Here is an 18,165-nt window from a genome sequence, read left to right as displayed (position 1 = left end):
ACACATATCTCTGTGACAAAGTTGCATCTGCTAACCAAACTATTTTGATTAAAAGAAGTCCTACATCTTTGATGAACCTTATCATTTCCAGCAATGTGTGCATGAGAAAATGGCCCATTTGGACCTGCCACACCAATAAGAAATTTGTTCAAAGCAACACCAGACTGCATTACCGGCTAAATTAGCAGCTATAGGGATACGGCTTGGAGGACAGAATGAGTTTGGCTGAAGCCCAGAGAGCTTCTGCCTTGTCACTGAGCCCCATTATGAATGTGTTTGTTGCTGTGCTGCTGCATCCAAATGTGAATTACAGCCCTCAAAAAAAAAGAAAAAGAAAAAGAAAGAAAGGGATAGGGGTGGGAGTGGGGAGGGGGGTCTGTCTTTTGCAAAGGGCCAAGTCCATTCCCTTAAAACAAATGGTTGAGAGAGCCTGGGATTTCAATCACAAGAATAAAACCAGAACCTCGCTCTCTTGAGAAATCCGAGGGCAGAGATGGAGCAAGCAATCTGCAACAAAGCGCGCAAATGCACTGCAGCTTTCACACAAACCAATGTTTGCGTGTCACATGCAAGCAAGCACACAAATAAGTGATTTGGAACCCAGAGCATCCAGGCAAATCCAAACAAACTTCAGCATTTAATGTGAAAATGTTAACAGTGCCGCACGCGGGATGGAGACGTTAAAACTGGCAGAGGGAAGCTGCAGCCGAGGAGTCACAGCAAAGCATTTACACCTTGCCAGAAAAACCGGTCCAACTGGAGGACCAGCAAGCATTCTTCAGCGTCAGTACATCTTATTGACACACTGCATGTGTGACTCAGTCTGGGCCCTACGCCCTCAGCTTTTCCACTCCTCCTCCTTGTGTGTGTATGTGTGTGTGTGTGTGTGTGTGTGTGCGCGCTCACATGAAGTGCTCAAAATATTAAGAGATGCCCAGAAAAGTGGGCATGGAGAACATCAATCCTTCCAGAGCAGGTTCAGCTCGACTGCAGCTATTCCAAAAATTGCCGTCCACACACACACAAAACAGGAAACATCACCTAAATAATTTGAAATAAAATAAAATTTAGAATAGAAAATTGCCCAAATGAAATGTTGGGATTCAGAGGACTAGTTTCCACTAAAACTGGATGGAAATGGTTGGAGCCTTTTCCTGAGTAGATGAAAAGACCAGATACGTATGCAGGAGTGTCGATCAAATATTTAGGGGATTTTGTTGTTGTTTACTTTTTTTTGCTGCGCCATCAGTCGATTACCTTTTTGAATGTAATTACAAGTATAACAAGGTTTGTGAATAATTAATCTAAATTATTCATAATTGTATCTATATAGTTTGGACTTCCCCTCTAAAACTGCGTGGCACATAGAGTGGAAAAATGTGAGATGCTCACACAAAAGCATTCATTAATTCATTTTCTATGGGGGGTATGCTCCGATGTCATCAAGCCACACCCTGTGATGGTGCACCCACATGTTGGATAGGAAACTGTGGAAAGAAATCAATTGTTTCCAGTAGCCGAACGTTCCAAAATTCCGAAACCTAAGAGCAAAATCCTATTTTGTGACAGAGTCACCAAAGGGCAGGTATATGATGAAGATTGTGTAGACTGGCCTTCAGCACAGGTATATTTTGCGGATGTTTTCAGAGCTGCTGACATGCAAATACGTATGTACCTGATATTCAGTACCCAGACATCAAATACTTTGTTGTGGGATCTGTGAACAAGAGCCTCATAAGATGTGTCTCAGATCATCATAGCAAAGGTGAATTGCCATGTGCAGTTTTTTTTTTTTTTTTTTTTTAAATGGAGTGTGGGTTAGTTTATGTTGTTCCTCCTGCTTAGCGAGACATGCAGGTAAAATGTGTTAAATACTTTTCATACCGACTTGCTTCAATGATGGCCAATGTTCTATCACAAATGTGGGAACTTGTGATAGAACAAACACAAAAAAAAATTTTTCACACATTCTCAAAATTTTTTGAGAATGTGTGAAATTTTGACTCACTGGGTACAATGTTTAGAAATGTTGGTTTCTCAGAATGCAAAAGACAGAGAATCATACCCTGATTTTTCTGGGTCATGCTCAAAACTTCTCAATCATCCCTCATAACATGAATGTCTTTGAAGTGCGAGGAGCTGGAGCGTCTGGAGTGACATGCAAACTCCACTCAGAAAAGACCAGGTGGGAAGCAAACCAGGTACTTTTTCCACTGTGAAGCAACAGTCACCACTGGGACCATCCCTGAAAGGTGATTTTTGGGGTCTTTTTAAGGCAAGACGAGTCCCTGCTCGGGATGAGGTACTTCTGGGTGGCCCTGAGAAAACATTAGGTGGCACGTCACACTGATTGGTTGTTAACTCATGAAGGAAAAGAAAATAACAAGTGCCAGGCCAGACAACCAAATTGAGAACAAGACCAGAAGAACCAAAACATATGAAGAGAGACGACTGATGGACAGCTGAGGAGGTACAGACGGCGTTGGCTTTCTTCTCAATGACGAGGTCCGACTTCGAGGATTTGAGTCAACAAGGAGGAAAGAGAAAATGCACATCACAAGTGAAACTATTGCAGAATGATTTCATGTCTGCATATGTAGTGGCATGAGCCCAGTGGTTCTGCACCACAATGGAAACACAACTAGGGATGGGTACTGATAAGATTTTATCGATTCCTTATCGATTCCCTTATTGATACCTCTTGTGAATTTTGTACTAAAAGTAGGCTTTACAGGTTTTCTATGTATTTCATTGAGTCTTAAAGTAAATAAATATGAAATTGGTCACTGTATCCTTGATCTCTGGACATAAATAAAAATAAACAAAACGATGTTTTGCTTTGAAGTTATTGATTCCAACTGGACTCTATCGTTCTAACTTGACTCGGCAGAGAGCCGTGCAGCATTTGGAGCTGTGTGAACAGAACGGAGGACGATTCTTGTTTCTTTCTCGCAACAAGACAGGAGTCCCAGTTAGTAACTTTAATCCGCACAAAAGTGACTCACGATTGACATTCAGGGATGAAAGTGGCGAAAAACAAAAAAAGCTGAAACCCAAAATTACCCCCCAACACCACCTGCACGAAAATGTTTGAATTCTAGAAGCTCTGAAATGCAATCTGGGACTATTCCAGATGATAAACTGGAGTGAGTGCAGCATCCATTTAGTGAGAAAAAACAAAACATCTTTCCTTTTCTAAATTCATTCTAGTAGTATTCTGCTCTTACTAGGATGCAGCAGTTTTCTAGTTTGGTAGATAGTTCTGGAGGAAATCACTGAAGAAATTAACACATTGAAAATATGGTTTGACCGAAACAAACTGTCATTAAACAGGGATGAAGTGGAGGTGTAAGAGTTACTAGGTGTTCACATTTATTTATTTATGTATGTTCATTGTTAGTTGGTTTTATATTTTCTGTTGTGTTTTTATTCAGGTTCTTTTTGTCGCTTTCTCTAAAATTGCATATAATCATTAGATTAGTTATTATTACTATTATTGTTGTGCTTGCTATTATTATTAATATATAAACAAAAATAAATTTAAAAAATGTTACAATTTGTAATACATTTGACAGGACAACAAACGTTTGACCGCTGCAACTGCTTAATGCTAACTTTAACATTGAAAATGCCATAGACATGCTAGCGTGTTAGCATCGGTCCCGTTTAAGTTATAAAATACATCTATCAACTGTTTCAGAAGACCATAACAGGTCGGTTTAACATAAAAAAGGCAAATAATACTCACAGCCATATGCTCTTTAGGGTTTTAGCGGGTGGAAGCGAAAGAAAAAAAAAAAAAAAATCAATGAAGCAATGATCGAAGCACTGCTTCAATCTGCGAAGCACTGCTTCGATTGGTTCAAGGTTCAAAGGAAAGCCACGCTGCAGAAAAGTTGATTACAGACCCTGCAACGGGTCTGTAATCAATGTAGAGAAATTACAATTTCCTGACAAACACCCCCAAAACAACGGCCACTCTGAAGGACTGATAAGGGAATCATTAAGTAAAAAGGTTATTGATGTTGGTGGATCAAAGCATTTCTTAACGATATCCGAAAGGAACCGGTTCTCGATACCCATCCCTAAACACAATGGCCGTTTCTGTAAAAGTTCTTTATATCTGGAAGGTAGGTGGCCTTCCAGGGGTGAAAACAGACCTTAATACAAGTTCTTCTTGCTGCAGGCTTTCCCCAATATCTCTTTCCCCTGGTGGCCAACAGTTGTATTACAACCCCAAGCTAACGCATTATAAGAGAAGGACATGTAAACTGACAGTATATGGGCAAAAGGAACAGGACAACAAAATGGATGGAAGTCTTCCTCCAGAGAAGAGCGCCTCACCTGGCGGTAAACTAGAAGTGAGGAAGGCTTTCATTCGCTTGCAGATATCCATAACATACAGAAAACAATGATTTCCTCTGATGTGATGACATCACATCCCCTGCATGAGTGTGATTTTCTGCACGCTGCATCAGTGGATTTCAGCACATAATGTGCAATGTTAATCGCCATCCCGTGTACAGATTGTGCACACCTGACATATGTGCCATCTGTATAATGTGCCGTTTTAGTTTTCCTTAGACAGAACTCACGACGGCCTCGGGAAACACACACATTCTCCTCTTTCCACCTTGTGATGAAAAGGAATAAGTGTATTAGCATTCAGAGAGAAGTAATCTACAGTGAGGAAAGAGGAGAACAAAAAGAAAGACCTCTTCTGAAAGTCGTTCAATGTCAATCCTCCATAATTCCCCTTTGTATCCCAAACCCTTCCCATGAAGTAGAACAGGCATAAAAAAAAAAACCTAAAGGAAGTCGACAGTGAAATCAGTCAACAGCAGAGGAGAATTACCGTGACAGTCGAGGAGTAAATTCCCTGCAAATTACACCATTAAGTCCGCTGCCATTTGAAGCAATATCTCTTTTTTTTACCCTCCTCTTACTCCCTCTCTGGTGAACAAACACTCGAGAACTGTGAGCGCCAGGGCGATTAGTGAAATGAAATTCAGAGATGTGGGGGGGGGGGGGCATTTCACACCTTGATTCTCAGAAGAATGTGTAATTACACAGCTGCAGTAGAACAGTGTCGATTTAGCAATTAATAAAAAAGAAGAGCTTTTAATGAACATGCTGACGACGAGCACAGCCTTCCAAGACAGATCTGTCGGTAAAAGTGGGAGGAGATGGAGACGGTGCTGGAGCTTCAACCGAAAAGAGAGCACGGACAGCGATGGAGATGCCTCAAGTCCTAAATTTAGGCGCAACATTTAGTTCTGTGGCACTCACAATTGGCATCCTGACGGTGACCGCTGAACTGGGCGGAAATGACAGTTTTATATGATTCATTGTTCCTACGCTGAATCAAATAATGGAAGATGACAAAAGATTTGGCATCAGTCAAAACACTTTTTAAAAGTAACAAAGAAAAAGAGGACCGAGTAGGAGAAAGTAATTTTGGCTGCTAAAACAACCACCATGTGAAAGGAAACTCCAGCCAATACACAACACTTAACGTGCTTCACTGATGACTGACAACGTGCACTGTTGAATTTAACAAGTTACTGCATGTAGCCAGCGCAAACTGCAAAGCTGACGTCCACAGTGAGGGTTAAGACTCTTCATGTGCATTGCCTCAGTCCACCCAGAGGCTACACTGGTCTTGCCTGGGGACGGAACCTGCATCTGACTGGTTTCGCCTGCAGGGCCACGTGTAGACTCTCACTTCAAGCTACAGAATGTGGAGATAAGCACCATCACGAAGACTATATCATTCCTCAATTATTAACCTTACTTGCTCTATACTGGAAAACATCAAATCTCTGTCTTTTTGGTACGGGCCGAGCGCAGCTGCACACCTCGGCACACGTCTCTCCACCTCCCCAGTTCACACTGCACGACTGAAACTACCAGTTGGCAACTTTGCTGCAATCATGAAAAAAACCCAGATGGGCAGCATCCCTGTCCAACATGCAAACCGCTACACCACCGCCTCCCCAGTCGGCTTTTCTTGGTGTTTAATGGAAACAACAAACTCAAGTGTGTTCATTAATTTGTTGAGTTTCAAACTCGTCATGCAACAGAGACGATGCAAAAAATTACAAACAAATGACGCACATTAGTGCATCAAAAAGCCTTTGTGCCATGCAAGTGTCCACAATTCACTTCGTGGCGCCGGTTAGATATAGCAGACGTGGAGTAGCACAACAGCAAAAAAGAGCCTTCAACAAGTGCACAAATTAACCCTCTGGGGTCGACGCCGACAACGGCTAAGACCAAGCTTTACTAAATTATAAATAACTTTTGAATGATATGAGATAGAAACTTACTTTTTTTTGCTGAAAGGTTAACTCCGTGGACTTTTGAGCCAGCCATCGGCCATCTTTGTACTCCCCATAGAAGCTGTGTGATGATGTGCGCAATGTGAGTGTCCAATCGGAATTGGTTCACTGTCACATGGTTTTCCAAAATCCAATCGTAGGGCAGATTTACCTAACGTGAAAAGTCAAAGATCGTTTTCAGGAGTGATGTGTTACTAGTTGGCCCGTTTGAATAGCCCCCTGGGTGCTCCAATCAGTACATACTCAGAGTGCCTTGCGCCATTACGCACAGCGATCAGTGAAAGCAGGAACAGACGGAGAGCCTCTGATGACAATCTCACGTGCTCAAACAAAGAGTGTGTAACTATCAGGATTGCTCCACTAGTTTGCATGTGAATGTTACTGGATAACGCTGTTGCTTTCTCTGTGTAAAGCACTGTTTACCATATCAATGGACAACAAAATGCAGAGACCATTTTGTATATATTGTTCAAAATGTGCATTTGTATTTATTGTTTGAACCTTTTTGTTGTTCAGTCTTTTACACAAGACCTCAAATTACCTTTATAAAGTGTCAAAACAGTTGTTTATTATAGTTTGCTGTGTGTTTTGAATAAATGTGTGTGGAAAAATATTTTTCGCTTTTTTTTCCTTGCCTATTTTTGATTGTAAACCTTTATTACACTTATAAAACACAACAAAAACATATATATTCTGAAAGCACACGTTGTCCTGAAAAAAGAGACATAAAACTTGATTGTGGGATGCAGGGAGAGCTATTAACAGCAATAATAAAACAAACTGCCAGGCGATTGACCTGTCCAAAAAATGCCCTCGGACCCCAGAGGGTTAAGAACCAATTTTAAACCAGGGTGCAGGGTGGCAGAAGCAGCTAATGCACTTCCTTCCCAAATGGAAGGCGCCATCTGTGCCCCTTATGTACTTGGATATAGAGATAAATCAGGAAGCCACACGACGTCATGACACTGGTTCACACGATTCATCGCACACAGGTGTGACTAAAATCATATCTCATTTATAAAGGTAAGTGGAGCTGTTTACACCCCAACAAACTATGGGACTGCTGGTGCTGACGAACACCAACAAATATTATACACACCAGGAAAATTACAGTAGCATTCCACGACAGAATGAATGGAGTTCCGTACGCATACAATGACTCAGAGGCCTTATGTCCTGGATCGGTCTGACTGGATCTGAGGCCCTGGACCCGATGATTATATCTCTCTATACTCAGGCTGCAACTTACAATTATATTCATAATCGGCTATTTTCTCGATTAATTGAATGGTCCATAAAATGTCAGAAAATTGTGAAAAATATGGAGCCTGAGATGATTTTTTTTTTTTTTTTTTTTTTATCACAACCCAGAGATATTTAGTTTATGTCTAGATAGGAATAACAGCCACTAAAATAAACCAGAAATTCTTCACATTTAAGGAGCTGAAATGATCAAATTTAGACATTGTACAAAATGGCTCAAAATGATTAACAGATGATCAAAATAGTTGTCTGACAGTGTTCACATTAGAATGAAGAATTTATTTTTTTGGAGGGGGCCTGTGTTGAGACACAATTCTGCTGTTCTGACTGAGTGTGAACATGTTAATTGTGGGTTTGGGGTCACATGCAGACAGAAATGTCCGGATCTGAATCTGCGGTCTCGGATGTTAGAGGACGGACAGACTGATGAATTCTGTCACATATGCAGCAACCTCACAGGCCTTTATTTTTGAAATACAGACTCTTATTGTGGAACTAGGGCATATACAGGCTTGCTGTTTTAAAAATGAGTGATGTTTCTCGAAAAATATTGGTCCGATCACGTTTGCTGATTTCAACCGATGCTCCGGATACACAAACACACAGAGGCCACTTCCCTTTTATTATAGGGACTTGCTGGATCCTGATTTTGCAGCAGAGCAGCAGAGTGACAACTGCAAACTAATGTTTTCTTAATTATTCTGGCTCTCAGTGTAACTGCAAACTGATAGAGAATCATTCCTCGTCTTTGAGTCTCACACTGAAGGACACCAGATTACAGCATAAAAAATGAATGTGAAAACAATTTGAAAAAGTTAAACAGTTAAAGTGACCCTTAAAAAAAAGAAAGTTTAGTTTTCTTCTTGTCTGGGTTTTTTTTTGGGTTTTTTTTTGGTTTGTTTAAGATGAGCGGTGACGCACATATGGAGTCATGTTGGACAACTTGCCTCCTACGCACTGTGTATGTGAAGGAGGACAAAGTGCTTCCAGCTTGTCAGGTAGTGTGTAATCTGAGCCCAACCTGCACAGACACACCATGAGACCGGCTGCTTCCTCTGAGAACAGACTACACGCTGGCTCACCGTGCCAAATTCTCACAGTGATATTCCACAAAAGAGAGAGAGAGAGAAAAAAAAAATGAGTGGGTCAAGTTTCAAACACCACACTTCCAATCTTGTAAATGTAGACTTCTCTCTTTTTCTTATTTTAAACACATCATATGTGGCTGAACTTTTCAATGATTTGTAAAATCAAAACTTTAAGAGGATTAAAAATATCTACATTACATTTGTCGATGCTGAAGTCCTCTGAAAAGAGAAACAACTGAAGTTAAGCAAATAAAAATAACCTCCTACAAAATGTTAAAGACCTATTACCCTACACACAAATTTGGGGAGCTAGGTGCAAAAGGACAGTATAACGCATTCTGGTTTTTAACATTGTCAAAAATTTGTGGACTTTTGTCCCCTCGGCTCATTGCAGCCTAGTGCAGGATCGGCACAACTCGGCGCCCGATACTCACTAGCGGCTCAGAAAGTCACCGCGAGGCAGGTTTGTGATCAAGCCCCCTAAACTGAGACAAAGTCCTGACAAAGGCCAGACATATATGCAGTGATGCCGGTAACGTGTTTCTTAGTAACGCATTACTCTAATCTGACCACTTTTTTAGTACGAGTAATTTAATGCGTTAATCTTTCCAATCAGTAATCAGATTAAGTTACTTCTCCAATGTCACTGTGACGTACTATTATTTTTGCCACTGTGGGTCGATAGCAGTATTAAACTTGGTCGTGGGCAGGGGGTCGGGGTTCGACTGATACTGCCCACTTTAAGCGAACTGTGAGCTTTCATCCGCGGTTTTCTGCAACAGCTACGACTTGTCCTCACCCTCTTAAAGCGCGGTGACCACAGCACACCTGCACTGAGCTTTACAAAGACATTTTTATGCTTTTTTTCTGCGAGCCGCTCCGTATCTGCTGCTAAAAACAGCTGATCCTCCGCGACGCGGTCAACAACTAACACTATTTTCTACTCAAATGCACATAAACTCTCTTTCTGAGGACCACATGATGTGAAAACGCAATAAAACCTTCTTACTTGTAAATCTGGTCCTGTTTTCTGCATAAATAAATGTTATCCATTCTTTGTGCTCAAACGCCAAAGCAGGGGCTAATCCAGATGGAATGGGGGTGTGGGGCAAGGATGTGCCCCCCCTCCCCCACAACACCCCTAGATTAAAAGGTCCAGTTTTGAAGCCTTTTTTTACTACAACTACTACTACTACTTAAATAATAATAATTTCGACAAGTAAAATGTTTAGAGAGAATTTAAATATTAGAAAAATGGTAGAATGAATTTAATAGTTACATTTATAAACAATGTAGGTTAGAAATTGCAAGTTTTACTGTACAGTGCTGTCAACAGTTAAATATGAGGTCAAGAAAGAGGTCTTTATTTTACTTTTTATAAAACAAATATTTATTTTCATTGAAGCCAAGAAAGGGTGACTATAAAGTGAGTTTTGGCAAAACAAGTATCATTGTCATGTTGAGGTGGCAGGGGTTGTTGTCGGCAGACTAGGGAAAGTAACTAGTAATCTAACTTAGTTACTTTTCCAATTGAGTAATCAGTAAAGTAACTAAGTTACTTTTTCAAGGAGTAATCAGTAATTGGATTACTTTTTCAAAGTAACTGTGGCAACACTGCATATATGCCCACACACGAAACCACAAGAGAAAAAAAAAAAAAAAAAGACTGAAAATACTGCAGTAGATATACCAGGCCTGGATGTGGCGCTGTAATGCTCCAACAAAAAAAAGATGACGACGACATGGAGCGTGTGCACAAAGTTTGATGCCAAACGCCAACGCTAAAGCAAGAATAAAAGCTGAGAATGTTGTTGAGGACGGGCGACAAAGTCGAAATTCTGCTTCAAGTCCCACTGAATTACAAGTCGACTAAACTAAAAAAACATGACCGTTTGCCGCTCGCTGTAGCAGAAGATTTTGCTGTCATAGCCCGAATAAGCTCAGCTGCTTCTGTAGCACAAACGCAAGTCTGCCGTCCTCCGTTGGCGTTACGTGACGTCTTACGGCTGGGGTTAGTTTACAGAGGTAGGGTGATGACATCATTGATTCACAAACATTGTGTATTGGTTGTACACACAGATAGGCAAAGGTAGTGTTTTGTGATTTATTTATTTATTTATTTAGTGAAAAGTGTTCAGGCTCTGAAAAAATGCTGGTTCCGTGTGGATGAAATGCAGATACAATACAAAATTATTCTAAATATTAAATGCACATTAATTGGACTAGAAATGCCACAACCGTGGGGCGCAACTCCCCCTTACAACCCACACACACATACATACACAGGTAAAATATTGTGTTTTGCAGCGAGTGTGTTGCATATTAAAATATTAACACTCTAAATATGCTGCATGTAATATTGCCTGAAAAATGAATACAAGTATCAAAATGTTTCAAAAAGTTGAAAAATAAAAGCATTCTTAAATCCTCAAGCTACCCTGATCCAAAGCCAACCCTAACTGAATGGTTCCTCCCCGGCCCAGGCTCCACCCCTCTACCAAGTTTCATGAAAATCAGCCCCGTAATTTTTACGTAATCCTGTCGAGAGACAGATAGGCTAATAACAGAGCAAACTGGAAACAAACTCTGCAACTGTATGTCAGCATAAACACTGAAATTTGACCATTTGCATATGAATATGAGGAGGAATTTTCTCAATGTCAGCAACCGTAACTGTTTTCTGACAGAACAGATGAAGGAAGCTGAACAATCAGTGAGACGCAGCTGAGATCACAGTGACCTAAACATCTAATGAAGGAGGTCAACGAAATTGCACGTGTTCACTAAGATTCCTAAAACCCAGGTTTTGACTGCGCTGCAGTCAGGAGTGAGGCGAGCCTGTGGAAAAATGTGCCGTTAACGTGTGCGCTAAGTGGATTCTCTTGGCAGGGGAAGCCAGCTCATCCGGTCACATCTATTCAGTCCTCTCTGGCAGGCGATGTCCTGCCATGATCGCCTCTTATTACGGGACGTCTGCTGAAGTCAGCGCGAGCAGCGGGCCCTAATTAACAGGCTCCGTGAGAGCCAATCCAGACTCGACTGCTTTCTTATCATGCAGTCACATTTCACCTGCTGCAGCTTGTGGCGCGGCTCAGCCAGAACAGACACGGAGACGCGGACCGTTGTGCAGAGTGGACACGGCTGTGCCAAGACGAAGCAGCCCGGGGGGGGGCATTGGCAGAGGAGCACCTCTGCATGCGTTTGTGTGCCACCTCTTGAGCGGGACGCCATCCATTGAGTCATCCAGCCACCCAATTAGCTCATCCATCCCCGATTCTCTGGCCTCTCGCATCCCGCAAACCAGCCAGCCTGTGCACGGAGAGGGTGCACAGGCTGACTGGGAGGGTGGAAACAGCCAACCGATAAGACCCGGGCCTGTCACCAAGCCTAATCCCCAATCACTCACAGGACAAAGCCTCCTGTCCGCAGCGTACATCCCACACTGCAGCCACATGAAGACATCAACACATAAACTTCCACCTGCCCACTGAGATACCAGATTTTAAACAGCGTGCTACTGTAGAGATTAGACAGCCATGGCTGCAGCCAGTGCTGCTCAAACCCTCATGGAGATGGAACATCAGCCTGCTATCACGCCACGACAGCGTGACACACAGAGTGCTGATTAATAGAAGGTCAGCCTGGCAGAATGATTAATGTTCTGGTGATTGTGACATCAGGGAGCAGAGATTATATCATTGTGGATATTGTACAAGGACGGATCAGCAAGAGACACCTCTATCCGAAAGAGGTAACCAGTCTCGTCTTGACCTCCTACAAATACGACCTTGGATAAGTTTATAATCAGGTTCAAACTTACAGCACAAAGATATGAGTTCTGTTATACAGCTGTAGACGTGCAAATAGTTTGTGAGTCTCCTCCATCAAACTTCGTTTCAATCTGATCTGAACACTGCAGTTATCGCCTTTTTTTTTTGAGGCATGCACTCAGAGATTATTGAGCATTAGTGGAGAAGGATACAGCCATTTGCCAAACTGCTTAAGTACACCATTTCGGATACAAGTAAAAACTGCTGTTTATGTAGATGATAGTTTAAGAAAAACTTCAGGGAGCGACACTGTATGTATGTATGTGTGTGTGTGTGTGTGGGGTGTGTGTGTGTGGGGTGTTGTGTGTGTGTGGTGTGTGTGGTTGTGGGAGTAGCCTGACTGATCTGTGGAATCTGTACTCAAGGCCTTGCCAAAAGTATTCGGCTCCTTGGTATTTCACACGTCTTAATTTGTTTAGCCATTCAAATACAAAAATGTAAATCAGGCTTCTCAATATACAATCTACCGTAAACTCAAACTCAAAACAAATCTCTACAACTTGATATAAATTAATTAAAACTATACAAAGCCAAGATGATGGGTTTCAAAGAAGTGGAACACTTTGGTATAACACCTGTAAATAATCAGTTTTATTGCCAGTTTTCTTCAGACAAGTCAGGTGATGGACACATGAAAATTCAGTAAGGTATGTATTCTATAATACATTCCAATTTTAAGTTAGAACTCTACTAGTGTATAGTAAGGTATATCTAAATATCTAAAAAAAAAAAAAAAAAAAAAAAGAGTAGAATAGAAGAGTAGAGTAGAGCCACTTAGGTGCTTGGTCTTGAGAACCAGGGATGGTAGGTTGAAAAGCTTTTTTATCCCATGGGAACTCTCCCTACTCAAGAAAATGGACATATCATAAGAAAATAGACATAATGTATATAAGTGATATTTACATAATAAGGGTAATAAACAAAATATACAAGAAATATAGTTACTACATAATATTATAGGAGTTAGCTTCTAAAACTTAAATATTAATACAGGAGAAGATTGTATTAAACGTATACCTAGTCTGTAGACTAGTAATAAAATAAATTACAGCTAGTAGGCAAAGGTATAAATATGTTATTTTATTATAGAAAACAGAAGCTATGGTGTAATATGTTTTAGGTATCTATCTAAAGTTGAACCTGCTAGCGTACTATAGGAAGACAAAATACATATTCTATATGCTATCTAATGGAAATGCCAAACTAGGTACTATATGTTGATACCTATTAAAGAACCCATAAACTGAAGAATCATTAAAAATCTACACGATGTAAAAAAAACGTAAATAACGAAATAAGCTAACTATAGCTAGAAGAGCTACCATTAAATTAGCCGTTAATAAGCCAACCGTACCTAGCTAGCCAACAAGATAAACACAGCCGGTAACTATAAAGTATAATAGCGTAGTTTTAACCCTACAATAACGATATTAACAAATGCATACAACAAATGTAAACAAAAGTGTGTATTAACGTTAGCTTCCAACAGAAAAGAACCAACTATATTTTTTAGCTAAGATAAAGGGTGCTACAGCCGGCTAGATAAGCTTTCCAAGTCACTGATATGTCTTGAACATTATTTACCTCATTATGAAGAAATACAGGCCTAGTAAAAAAAAAAAATAAAAAAAATAAACTTTTCTAAAATTCAAGATTTTGAATTTTTTAGATTTAAACAGTCTTTGATTTAAATCGACTTCTTTCATTTATTTCACTCTTCTAAATTAGACTGTACAAACAATATCATTAGTCATAATTTAGTGACATGTTAAAACAAAGATGAACATACAACATGCACTAGTACCATTAATTAATGGTACTGATTTCATAAAAAAAAAAAAAATATTTTTTTTTTTAAATAGCGATTTAAATCATACCAGCCCTGAAGAAATTCAAACAGTATGGCACTCTATGGTAAATCTGTGTGGAGTAGACAGTTCTCAAAAACTGAGTGACTGCGCAAGAAGGAGAACAGAAAGCCAAAACACCCAGACAACCCAGAAGAAGCTTTTTGCATTTTGTATCCCCAGTTATACAGCTTCATGATCAAGTGGTATAGAGGAGGATTTTCTTAAAAAGAAGACCTGAAAGTTCAGCTACAGTTTGCCAGAAGGTACATTTGAGATGCAAGCCTGGATTTGATGATTTGGTGAAAGAAAACAATGTAGAGATTTGCTTTGCATGGCTGGTGGCCAAGTGGTTAGTGCGCTTGGTTTCAGTGTGGAAGGTTCCCAGTTCAAACTCCACCCCTGCCACATTACTCCATTTAATGTGGAGTTGCGTCAGGAAGGGCATCCAGCGTAAAAAAAACATGCCAAATCAACATGCAGCTCCACCTTGGATCTGCAAAAACTTTGAGGCTTCATTTAACTGCAGTCACCTGTAGTATATATATATGCCAGGAATGTATGTGATGCTGTAATGCTCCCCCGAAAAATGGAGATGAAGACATGGAGCAAGTACATAACCGGTGTAAGGAGATAATTAATGTAACAGTAGAAGCTACAACTTTACGAAGCGGCACACTGAGTAAAATAAAGCCTTTAAAGATGAAGAGAGTCCATGCTGATCATCTGAAATAGACTGATTGTGTATTTAAAGCGATGTAGTGTGTGTTTAAAAAACACAGCATTGTGTTTTGGGCCATTGGCCGATCTCCACCTCGCAGATAAAACAAAAGGATGCACACTTTAAGTGAATCAAGTTGAACTATTCCAAAAAATGCCTTTTCGGATTTGATCAGAGTTTTTTGGTCAACAGGATGCACAGCAGATTTGTAAATGCAGCTTCTGTGGAAAAGCTGCACTCCACAGCCGTTTTTCCACAAGCTGTGTTCACGTGCAGGTGACTGAGGATTTCACTGACCACCTGCACTTACAGTCCGGAAAAGCTCCAAAACTCATAACGGCATAAAAAAAATAAATAATTACCCGGCAATACAGAGAGGGAACACCCTAAATTTGAAAATCTGCTTGATGCCACAGTGCTCTTGTACCTTGGCTTAGGGAGCACCCTCGATACTGTTTAAAAATGCAAAGGTACTTTTTGTCCGATTACTTGATAAAATAATCGATACAATACTCAATTCCAAAAATATTAGATAGCTGCAGCCCTAAACCTAACATCTAACCACAACTATAACCCCTAACACAGCCACAGGAATAGCCACAATTATGGCAACTTATACAAGCACACATTCTCATTGTAACACACTGAAATCACCATTGCAGTGTAAATTACATAAAATGTAGCCTAAAACTGAATGAGGTTTGTGCTGCTTGTGATATGCTGTTGTCTGATAGTTGTAGTGGTGAAACAGACTGAGACAAATTGTCCTGGCTCCATTCGCCCTATTGACATTTCAAATCCTGTAATCTCAGTAACAGTGAGAACTGCATTGAGACGCTCTGATCACGCTGCACTTTAACTGCTGCATACAGACAACACCATTAATATCACAACATAAAACTATTTTTATATTGTGCCTAAAACTCTGATGAATATATTCTCTGGGTTTATAGACATTGTTATTGCGTTTGTTTTATGTAAACATGCGAGAATCACAGGCTGTCTCTCTTCCTGATCATGTCGTTCTGGGGGAAAGTGAAGTTTGCTCTTTAACGTCTTGATTATTGTTCTTTACAACACTGTTTGTCCTCTTTGTTCCAGACTAATATATATAATATGTCTGAAATTCAGTTTGCATTTATTAAATTCCACGCAGATTGAAGTAGCAGACACTGATTATTTGTTATAATTGTTTTAGCAACTCTTCAAGGTATCATGCAGGAGTCTCTTATTAATGTGACGAAAAGCATAAAAGATACATTTTTGTAATATAATATTCATTTACAATTGTCATCATGTGGATTCTCTATGTTTGACTACAGCGACACTCTGGCGTGCAAGGGATTATGGGATACGTCAATAGGGTGAATGAAAGAGCCACTCTGTCAACCAAAAGGGATACAGCTTCAAAAAAAAGTGAACTTGTCCTTTAATCGTTGGGCTTTGCGGGGCTGTGTACTCTGAGTGCTTTTCTAGGTTTCATTTTCATATATCAGATGTGTGTGTATGTCTTTTTAATTAATGTTGAAAACGTGTGGGGGGAAAAAATCTCTTGTCCAAAACCAAAAGGTTATCAATTTCCAACAATATTTAAAAGTAAATCAAGAAAATCTGACAGTTGAAGGAGGGGGAATCCGATAATGTTTGGGATTTAATAAGTTTAACAACTACCATGAACTTTGTATTATTTGTGTCTCGCAACCGGCGCAGTAAAGTGACCTTTGTAAGTGTGAGGAATGAGCGGAATGGAATGTGGCCGGAACCATACCTGCTCCAGAATTCGGCGGTATCTCCGTGTAGCCTGGGACACCAAGTCCCGGACGGTCCATCCAGCTTTACAGGGAACCACCACCACCGTGTCCCCGAACGTGACAGTGACTTTCATATCTGCTGTCAAAATAAATCCAAATCTTCTAAAAAAAATAATCCAAGTTTCCAGAGTCGCTCGAAGCGAATTGGTCCGTGTTGTGGCCAGAAAGTGGCACCTGTCGAAACTGGTGCAACAGGTGACTCAAGTCACGAAGTCACTTCTCCTGACTTTATCGAGCTAAACGCGAGGAACACAGCATGTTGTCGCGTTGTATTTTAGGAAAGAAAGCAGTAATTGCGGCCGCACGGACTCACTTTGTATCATGTTGCGCTGACCGTCCTCGAGCAAAACAAACGAAGAGGAAAAAACCCGGAAGAATCACAGACACTCCAGGAAATCAAATTCCAGCCGCCAGTCAGTGCACGAGGAAACACCCCAAAACACAGGGTCAGTCTGGAATTCTTACACCGTTTTAATACACCCTGTACTCATTCATTTTTTTTCTTTTTCTAATTTAATTCAGGGACGTATGTAGTTTTTTTTCCTGACTGGGGGGGTAAGGGGTGGTTTTCAAATCAGCCAGCTACAGTCTCCAAATTACACTGTTTTCAGTAAACATATTTTTTATGTTAAACCAATATTACTTTTAAAGGGCTCGTATTGTGGAAACATGTTTTATCTACCTGAAATAGTTAAATATGAAAAGGGATTCATGTTTAACAAGTTCAAAGTTTCGCTGCATTGAAGCCAGTGGTAAATTCAAAAATGAATGTTCAAATAATCAGGAAGGCCAAAGGCTAATCGCCCAACCGATGGGCAGATAAGTCATACATTGAACATTACACGCCCCAGCCGTTGGGCAGATAAATATAATATCTTACCTTATTCGCCCATCCGTGATCGTGTATTTGGACACGTTTTGTGCATCAAAGCTACGTTTTACACCACTTTTAAGGCTCTATTGCGGCATGAAAAGTGGCGTATGTTTGACACATTTAACGGTACCATCTTTAATTACTGCGAAAAAAAAAAACACCCGCAATGGATGAAAGCAGACAAACTTCATAAGCATTTGAACGGAAAATGGTAAATGGACTGCATTTATATAGCGCTTTTCCATCTGCATCAGATGCTCAAAGCGCTTTACAATTATGCTCACATTCACCCCGATGTCTGGGTTGCTGCCATACAAGGTGCTCACTACACACCAGGAGCATAGGTGATAAAGGCCTTGCCCAAGGGCCCTTAGTGATTTTCCAGTCAGG

The 18,165-nt window shown here is 40.5% G+C and overlaps 1 protein-coding gene across 4 annotated transcripts in view; it reads right to left on the bottom strand.

Annotated features, from left to right (window-relative positions):
• LOC117516430 (partitioning defective 3 homolog B-like) overlaps nucleotides 1-17,263 on the bottom strand; it is a 417,292-nt gene extending 400,029 nt beyond the window's left edge. For all 4 annotated transcript variants that reach the window (XM_034177373.1, XM_034177374.1, XM_034177375.1 and 1 more), the window contains exon 1: nucleotides 16,859-17,263. In XM_034177373.1, the coding sequence (XP_034033264.1) occupies nucleotides 16,859-16,975 (117 nt within the window). In that variant the 5' untranslated portion in view covers nucleotides 16,976-17,263. The remainder of the gene's footprint in view (nucleotides 1-16,858) is intronic.
• Nucleotides 17,264-18,165: the final 902 nt, after the last annotated feature.

Source organism: Thalassophryne amazonica, chromosome 1 (assembly GCF_902500255.1).
Source record: "Thalassophryne amazonica chromosome 1, fThaAma1.1, whole genome shotgun sequence".
Classification (NCBI taxonomy): Eukaryota; Metazoa; Chordata; class Actinopteri; order Batrachoidiformes; family Batrachoididae; genus Thalassophryne; species Thalassophryne amazonica.
Note: the sequence above shows the minus strand (reverse complement) of the source record. Positions and strands in the feature narration are given on the sequence as shown.